The 9,323-nt window shown below is 38.1% G+C and overlaps 1 protein-coding gene across 1 annotated transcript in view; it reads left to right on the top strand.

Annotated features, from left to right (window-relative positions):
- The window catches only part of LOC107715524 (immunoglobulin superfamily DCC subclass member 3), a 22,745-nt gene extending 16,566 nt beyond the window's left edge, over positions 1-6,179 (top strand). The window contains exons 7-14 of the mRNA XM_016521679.1: positions 481-646; positions 2,536-2,786; positions 3,226-3,390; positions 3,539-3,727; positions 3,961-4,077; positions 4,651-4,783; positions 4,861-4,987; positions 6,114-6,179. Coding sequence (XP_016377165.1) covers positions 481-646; positions 2,536-2,786; positions 3,226-3,390; positions 3,539-3,727; positions 3,961-4,077; positions 4,651-4,783; positions 4,861-4,987; positions 6,114-6,179 — 1,214 coding nt within the window. The remainder of the gene's footprint in view (positions 1-480; positions 647-2,535; positions 2,787-3,225; positions 3,391-3,538; positions 3,728-3,960; positions 4,078-4,650; positions 4,784-4,860; positions 4,988-6,113) is intronic.
- The last annotated feature ends 3,144 nt before the right edge of the window (positions 6,180-9,323 follow it).

Here is a 9,323-nt window from a genome sequence, read left to right as displayed (position 1 = left end):
TGTGTGTGTGTGAGAGTGTGAGTGTGTGTGTGTGTGTGTGTGTATACAGTATTTATACTAAAACAAATGTTAATACTGTTTAATACTGCTCTAAGATGTTCATGCATACACGTATTTACAGGACAGTTACATAATATTGCATAATATAAATAGGCTACATAAAGTTTATACATTATACAATTAAACATTTGCTTATTTTAGAAAAATGTAACAAATTATGAGAAGAAAAAAATTCAAAAAGAAAGAATAATGAAATATGAAATTCAGAAAATGTGAAAAAAAAAACTATATTATCTTGCAAATACACAACTTTGACAACCATAAAAATACATTTTGTAAAAAAAAAACAATTAAATGGACCCCTTAGGACACAAATTTTGCTGAAAACATCTTGTGTAGATCTAGTATGTGAATTATGGTTAATAGCTGGTCTCTGTCAGTTTGAACATGTTATGAACTCTCTCTCTCTGTGTTGTTCAGCTCCTCCGGAGTTCCTGCAGTGGCCTCAGTCCGTGTCGAAGCCGGCGGGCAACAGTGCCGTCTTCACCTGCCAGGCTCAAGGTGTTCCTGATCCACACCTCATCTGGCTGAAGAACGGCAAGATCCTCACGCCTGGAGACAACGTCAAACTCTCCAACAACAACAGGTCAGGGCCAGCCTAAAGCCTGACATATAAAATAATAATAATCTAACTTTTTGAATTGGAACAGTTTATTGAATATTTAAACAAAATATAAAGACAAAGTTTGCATATGTGTTTTATGTTGAGTATCAAATTTCCTCCATCAGGCTCATATAGTCTGTTACAGTGAGAATAGTTGAGAGACTCAAATTGAGCAAGAATATGAATTTGCTGCAGATTCTGATATTTCTATGCTGAAATTCTGCTGCTTGTAATGTAAATCAATGAGATCTTTATAACAGTACAGCGGATGACATAAAATGATCTAAATATCAGTCGTCATTCTATATCTCCAATAATATGTCTTAGTAAGATGAGATTGAAATGGTGGAAGTTTGTCTCATTGAACGAGGAAAAATGTGAATGCAATGCAATTTTTTTTGTCTTACCATTTTAAATAAAGAATTTTCAATGCACATTCACACCCAAGAAGACAGAGAACATTGTGAGAGAAAACTATGAAATTCTGAATTTTGCTCACCCTAGACACACACACACAGAGAGCCAGGTATGAGTGCATGAAAGGAGTGTGATTCGAGGTTCTTGTTGATGTGAAACAATTGTGCCTCAGACACAAAGGACCTTGCTAGATCACCCTCATTAAAATCATTACTACTGTCAGTGATAATGAAGCGTTAGCATGAATGCAAAATCAAACTGCATGCAAATAAATTCTCACGAGAGACACACATCAGCTAAAGCCTCACAGATCATTGATGGACAAATGCATTTTGCAGAAGAAAACGTGATTAAACAGACATTTCAGGAGACTTCAAAACACTGAAGACAGGGTGCATTTCCTCAGATTCACCTCTGAAAACAGCACAACTGGAGCACGCTGCTCGTTTCGGATGAGTGTGAATGTGTAAAATAAATGAGCTAATTGGTGAAACTCTGTTCAGTTCAGACCCGTAATGAAAAACGCTTCAAACGTTAACCAATTAAATCAATGAAAGCGTGAGGAAGTAGTAATTAAACACTAAACCTGTCGTCTGTGCACTTTAGTAATTAGTGTTAATGTTCTGGAATTAGAGTTGGTTAGGGTGAATGAACGCAGTGCCATCAGTGATATAAACGTCATCCTTCCACAGTTTCTTTGGCGGTTATGAAACTCTTCTTGTGTTTGGCAACCGAAAGTTTCATTTTGAAATTTGGAGTCAAATTCCAGCAGCTGAAAGCATCGCTCATTAACGTGTCCTCCGGTCTTGACTGATGAATCTCTGAGATCAGAAGCGTGGAAGCAGGTCTCAGTATATTTCAGTCTGCAGCTCAAATCCTCTTCCAGTCTGGAGAAAAGATGCTCCATGATGAAGAGAAGCCAGCGACTACAGCAGAGACAAACACATACAACACATCTGCTGTACCTTCTTTTGACATATAATATATGTCATATAAACATATAATGCAGTGATTGAGAGCTGAATAAATAAAGGCTCCTCAGAAGATGTGAGATGTTCTGGAGGCTTGTGAAGATCATTCCTCCGCTGAGGAACAGTGAAAGTAAAGCTTCTGGAAACAAACGCTCCTCAAAAGATCCTGAGGATCAGATTTGAGACTCTAAAACATGATTGATGGAGAATCAAGTAAAGCTGAGCTGCTTCAGTCCAGTAAGTGTTCATCTGGACTACAGTTATTCTGACGTTTACTTGATAAAAATCAGTCAAGATTTGACAGCAGAAAGACACGAGGAGCTTGAGCTGAAGCTGGACGTTTGTACAATTACACTAAAAGAGCTTTTACTGGATAAAAAACTCTAAACTATCAATCAGAGACAGAAGATGTGCAGTAGATTGTGTGTGACACTGAGTTTTGATCAGATGTTGGTGTAAATGATGATGTGTGTTGATCTGCAGCACGCTGGCAGTGACGCGCATCACGGCTGAAGATGAGGCCATCTATCAGTGCATCGCGGAGAACAGCGCAGGAACCAACCAGGCCAGCGCTCGTCTCGCCGTCTCCCCGTCCGCCGATCTCCCAGAAGCCCCTCAGGATTTGACGGTCACGCCGCTCTCCACCACTTCCCTACGGGTGCGCTGGGCACAGCCGGAGCGGCACGTGATGGACGGCATCATCGGATACGTGCTGCACATCCGCAAACTGGGAGGTGAGATGACAGAGACACACTAAGACCTTCAGACTCTAAATCAGACTCGGAATCAGACTCAGAATCAGACTCGGAATCGGACTCAGAATCAGATTCAGACTCGGAATCGGACTCAGAATCAGATTCAGAATCAGACTCAGAATCAGACTCAATCAAAATAAGAATCAGAATCAGACTTGGAATCAAAATCAGACTCAGAATCGGAATCAGACTCAGATTCGGACTCAGAATCAGACTCAGTATCGGAATCAGACTCGGAATCAGATTCAGACTCAGAATCAGACTCAGTATCGGAATCAGAATCAGACTCGAAATCAGACTCAGAATCAGACTCAGAATTAGACTCAGAATTAGACTCGGAATCAGAATCAGACTCGGAATCAAAATCGGAATCAGACTCCGACTCCAGACTGACTGAATGATGTTTGTGTGCTTTCAGAGCCGGACAGCAGCGAGCTTCAGGAAGCCGTGAGCAAAGACACGTTTCAGCACGACTTCACGAACCTGGAGGCCTCTACCACCTTCTCCATATATGTGAAAGCGTATTCACCGCTGGGAGCCAGTCAGCAATCCAACAGTGTCATCACCACCACACTTGGAGCTGGTAAGAGTATACATGCTTACATGGCTGATAAAATATATATATTAAATATATGTATTAAATGTTGTCCAAAACACAATGGTAATGTAATGATCATTCTACACGTGTACTAGTCACTAATCTCACCCATCTGTCTCTGTCTGTGTGCCAGTTCCCACGATGCCCAGCTTCTTCACGAAGGTTCTGAACAGCACAGCGATGCAGGTGTTCTGGGAGCTTACAGCTAAAGCCGGTCGAGTGGAGGGATACAGACTCTCTCATCGCAAGCTGCCACAGCAAGAGTTCAGACATGAGGAGCGATTCCCCGCTCACATCAACACACACACCATCTCTAAGCTGGGTCAGTACACAAACACACACACACACACACACAGAGAGACACACACACACACACACACAGAGAGACACACACACACACACACACAGAGAGACACACACACACACACACACAGAGAGACACACACACACACACACACAGAGAGACACACACACACACACACACAGAGAGACACACACACACACACACACACACACACGTGCCAGTCTAAAGGTTAGTGTATGTTTCTCCTGCAGAAGCGTCAGCGGTGTATGAGATTCAGCTCACGGCCTTCAACGGAAATGGCGACAGCATCGGCAACAAACGGCTCGTCTCATTGGCTGAGACTGAAAAGAGCGGGAAAGAGGCAGCAGGTGAAGCTTCATATTCATCATCTGCAAACCATGTCCACAAACAATAATTTAACTGAAAGGGATTCAATGATTCACAAACAGATTTCAGAATAGATCTATTTAAATCAAAGATGTGACTTCGATAATCTTCTTTATTTCTAATATTTTTGGCTAGTATTTTGACTCGAACTAAAAAAAAAAAGCTTTTGAGTGAAAGTTCAATTCAATCAATCCCTGTTCATGTTTAACACTGAAAGCATCAGTGGTCTGCAGTGTGATGTCATATACACTAGATGGAGACAGAGACCATCAGTGAATACAATCACATACAATACACATCCTTTCATAACACCTTTACTCAGATCTTTATTATCAGCTGCTTTACACAAAATACACATTCTGCTTTTGTGTGAAGTTCCTGTATTTATTGGGTGATCTACTACATTTTCCACAATTGCAAAAACATGTTCTATAACAGAACACACTGCAGTTTTAGTTCACTATAATAATCCTGACCTGACTTCATGTGTGTGTTTCATACGTGTGTGTGTGTGTGTGTGTTTGTTTGTGTTTGTGTGTGTGTGTGTGTGTGAGCAGCGGGTGAGAGTGTGTGTGACTGTCGTCAGGACAGCGAGGGCTCCATGACGGCTCTGGTGGTCGGGATCCACATCGGCATGGCCTGCATCATATTCTGTGCTCTCTTCCTGATGTTTGGCTATCGGCACAGGTGCGTCTGTCGTTCTCACCGTCACTCATACTGCGATTATCAGACACATCGCTCTGACTCTGTGTGTGTGTGTGTAGCTTCTTCTGTCAGAAGGGTTCTCAGGGTGACTGGAGTCTGTCAGCAGGACAGAGTGTTTCTCAGAGAGACGCCGCAGCTAAAGAAGCCAGCATCCGAGCAGCCGACGCTATCGAGCTCACAACACAGGTGAACATCACCCACATCAATACAGACCTGGAGACATGGAGATTCACACAGAGAACGTCATGATGGACTTCTGTTGTTTTTATATGTAAAGCTAATTAAAGTGACTTTAAAAAAAATATATATATATTTTAGCATTGTAGAATAAATGCATTTTAGAATAAGTAAAAAAATATTTTTGCAGTATAGAACAAATGCATCTTTGAATAAATATTTTTTAGCATTATAGAATAAAAACAAAATACTTTTAGTGTTAAATGAAATAGATTTTAGAATGCATTATTGCATTATAGAATAATTACATTTTAGAATTTTAGAAAAATGTTTGCATTAAAGAAAATACATTTTAGAATAAATGAAATATATTTTAACATTATAGAATAAATACATTTTAGAATACATTTTTGCATTGTAGAATAATTGCATTTTAGAATGAAGAAATAACATTAAAGAAAAAAGCATTTTAGAATAACTTTAACAAATACTTTTAGCATTATAGAATAATAACACTTTGAAATAAATGCTTTTAGCATTATACAATAAATACATTTAAGAATACATTTCTTTGCATTATAGAATAAATCAGTTTCAAAATAAAAACAATACTTTTAGCATTAAAGAAAGAAGTATTATACTTTCAGCATTATAGAAAAAATGATTTTCAGAATTAATTTTTGCATTATAGAATAATTGCATTTTAGAATGAAGATATAATACTTTTGCATGAAAGAAAGAAGCATTTTAGAATAAATTTAACAAATACTTTTAGTATTAGATTAACGGCACTTTAAAATAAATACTTTTAACATTATAAAATAAATACATATAAGAATACTTTGTTTGCATTATAGAATAAATGCATTTCAAAATAAAACAATACTTTTAGCATTAAAGAAAAAATGAATTTTAGAATACATTTTGCATTGTAGAATAATTGCATTTTACATTGAAGAAATAATACTTTTGCATTAAGCATTTTAGAATAAATTAAAAATACTTTTAGCATTATAGAATAAATGCATTTTAGAATAAAATAATACATCCAGCATTTGAGAATAAAACACGCACTCATGTGTCATAAATGAATAATCATATATAATTTGTAATGAACTGTCCTGGTGTTCCTCAGGCTGCTGCAGCGGAGCCTCAGTGTCAGGTGATGATTGAACCTCAGGCTGATTCTGGCACTGGATGAGACACCTCTACCCCCCCACAGCCCCTTCAGCTGTACAGCGAGCGCTTCTCTCTCACCGAAGCCTTACACTGAACTCAGCTCTCACACACACACACACACACACACACACACACGTTCAGCATTCAAAACGACACGCTGCATCTGTTCCAAACCTGAGTGACCTACATAGACAACATCCTAACCATCATGCAGCATCACACAGGACTGTTTCGGAGTTTCACATTTAGCATAAATACACACACATAAACTGGGTTAAATGGTCAGAATTCCCTCTACTTATTTCCCAGTGCATTCCAGGATTGCAGTAGGTCGTGGGTTCGATTCCCAGGGAATGTATAGCTTTAATTCATTAGATATACAAGCGTCTGCCAAATGCATGAATGTAAAGGATGCATGCTTTTCTTTTAACCTTTATTTAACCAGGCAAGTTCATTAAGAAGAAGTTCTCATTTTCAATAACAGCCTGGCAGGAGAATTCTTATCTCCTGAGAAGCATGCTGTTTTAGAATGAGGTCAATAGGTGTCTACAGATTAATACAGCTAGCGATGCCTTCAAGTGCTGTCTATGCAAGCAACTTACTAGGTTTGGAACAGAGCTCCGTTTTAAACACTCATTTGATGAAATATTGTTAATTACTAACGAATAACAAACTGAACTTTATCCTGCTAAACCAAAAACACGTTCTATGTGACTGAACAGATGAAGTTAGTCTGTTATAGTATTAGATGGGTGCGTGTCGTGTGATTGGACATTAATTATTCACTGTATGTGCAGCTGAAGCCCCGCCCCTTCCTTAAGCCCCTCCCACTCCACCCAAACTCTCTCGGTCCAAAGAGCCGTGCCTCCGTCTGCCTGTCTGCTGCTGCTGCTGGGAAAAACACTCTACCTCAACCACACGCGTCTTCAAACGGGTCCTCTCGGGTCCGTCAGAACCTCCGGTGGCGACGAGTTTGAGCTCCGCTGTGACTGCTGACGTTTTACGAGACTCTTTCTCAGATTTTGTGATGAGAAGAAGCTTCTGTGAAAGTTGAGGGACGTCCAAAGAACTTCTGCTTCTCTTTTCTTTCTTCAGGATGTTCCACAAACACACTGATGCTTCCTTTCCGGTCATTTATCAAATTGTTTTCCATAAGGCAAAAAATATTGATTTTAAAATATATGTCGAAATATACAAGAAATGGGCAAAAAATATATTTGGCAAAAAAAATTTTTTTTTACATGAATACATTTTATTTCAATATATTTTTTGGCCATTTTTCGGGTATTTTTGAAAATATATTTATTTAAAGCATTTATAAATTTTGCCTTCCATATATTTCAAACCAAGGAAATATATTCAGATGTCACATTTGAAGAAAAATCAGCAAGAAACATAATTTACAATACAAAAAATTACACATTATAATAAGTTTTGACAAAGCCATTCCATCCAAGTTTGCATCCTAAATGAATGTTTTCTTCCCCTGAAATACATTTTGAAATTGGAATATGAAGGTTGAAACTAAATATAGTTTCAATTTCAAAAATATATTTCACTGTTTGCAACATATATTTAAAATGGCCAGAAAATAATATATATATTTTTTGCTGTATGTGTTGTCTTCCTGGTTTACTGTCAGTCGTGATGGTGATTAAACCAGAAAACTGACCAGCTGACCATTAACCAAAGCTAAACGCACTCATTAGCTCGAGCTCGTAACATGATGATGATGATGATTACCTCAAAAACACAGATTCTATTCTAGAAATTATAACTAATAATAATAATAACTAGCAGATTTGGGATATATTTTCATATGTTAAACCCGAAAATAAGACCTGCTTCTTTGTTTGTGGTGTTAAAGCTGAACTTGCCAAATAGGGTTAGTGTTGAGACCAAATACCTCGTATTTCTTCTTCTAAAGCACATGAAGGAGCCCGGAGCCGAAGATGGTGTTCATGTGTGTGTCTGTGTGCTTAACTAACCGGTTTAACACACTCTTCACTGTTGGAATAGTTACCAAAATAACACGTTCTAGGATTCACGTGAAAGTCTTTAAACCTTTCGGACTCTGATTCTTGTTGAAACACGAAAAACAAAACCAAAATGTAAAAATTAAATAAAACAACAAGATTAGAAACTGAGGCCAAATTGTTTAGACAAAGCGAGTGGAGAAACGTCTGTTCTCTTGTAGAACCTCGATTTATTTTCCCACGGATGAAAAGTTCTTTTTCAGCTTGATTTGGGAAATGTTGCCAAAATAGATGTACGATTGTTCTTTAATGTTATACTGTTGCCGTTCTTTTGTTTCGGTTTATTTGGCGTTTAATTCTTTTTAATTTCATTTCTTCTCTCTTTCTGTAGAATTAAAATGTTAGAAGTTTGAGAGTTTGAAACGAGTAGATTGTTGATTGCAAAAAAAATTTTAAATTCCTCATGTTTCTAAGGATTCACAGTCATTCCAGACGTGATTTTATAGCGTTAATGTTGAAGAGAGCACCTCAGACTCTGAAATTTGCTGCTTTTGGATCTAATGGACTCTTTTATATTCCAGATTGATGAAATGTTCATATGTGACTGATTGCTGAACATGTCTATTGTTTAGGAGAAATTGTCTAGTCGAGTAGATGCTGATTTTAAATGCTTGTACCAATGAGAGAAGTGATGCTTTAACCTTCAGGATTGTTCTTTTCTCAGCACCAAACGCTCCTGTAGCTTTACCCTGCTGTTACCGACATTCGGCGGATGAAACTCGCGACGCGTCAGATCGCAATAGTTTTATTCTCTGCCAGTCATCGTGAGTTTCTCAGCTGAAATATTTAGTTTTTTCCTTCGGTCGGTTGTAATGAACCTCTGTGCCAAATAAAACAGCGTTACGTAGAACGTTACGTGTTACGTGTTTCATTATTTCTGGGCTGAAATGAATTCCGTGTTTGGAATCTTCAATATTACTTGTATTTCTACAGCATTCATACTGCGATTAATGTTGTATCCCGCAATGCAAACCGTTTCCATTGGAGAAATGAACTAGAAGTATTTTTCTTCATATTTAGGCCTACCAAGTTTATTTCTGGAATGATAATTGTACGCCACTCACAAATTGGATTAAAAGCTTTATGTGGGAAGCTTGTTTCCAACTTTTGGTGCATTCAAGTCAACCTAG

The sequence above is a fragment of the Sinocyclocheilus rhinocerous genome, unplaced genomic scaffold, assembly GCF_001515625.1.
Source record: "Sinocyclocheilus rhinocerous isolate Xijiao unplaced genomic scaffold, SAMN03320098_v1.1 scaffold1772, whole genome shotgun sequence".
NCBI classification, from domain to species: Eukaryota; Metazoa; Chordata; class Actinopteri; order Cypriniformes; family Cyprinidae; genus Sinocyclocheilus; species Sinocyclocheilus rhinocerous.
The sequence above is the reverse complement of the archived record's forward strand: the minus strand, read 5'-3'. Positions and strand labels throughout refer to the sequence as shown.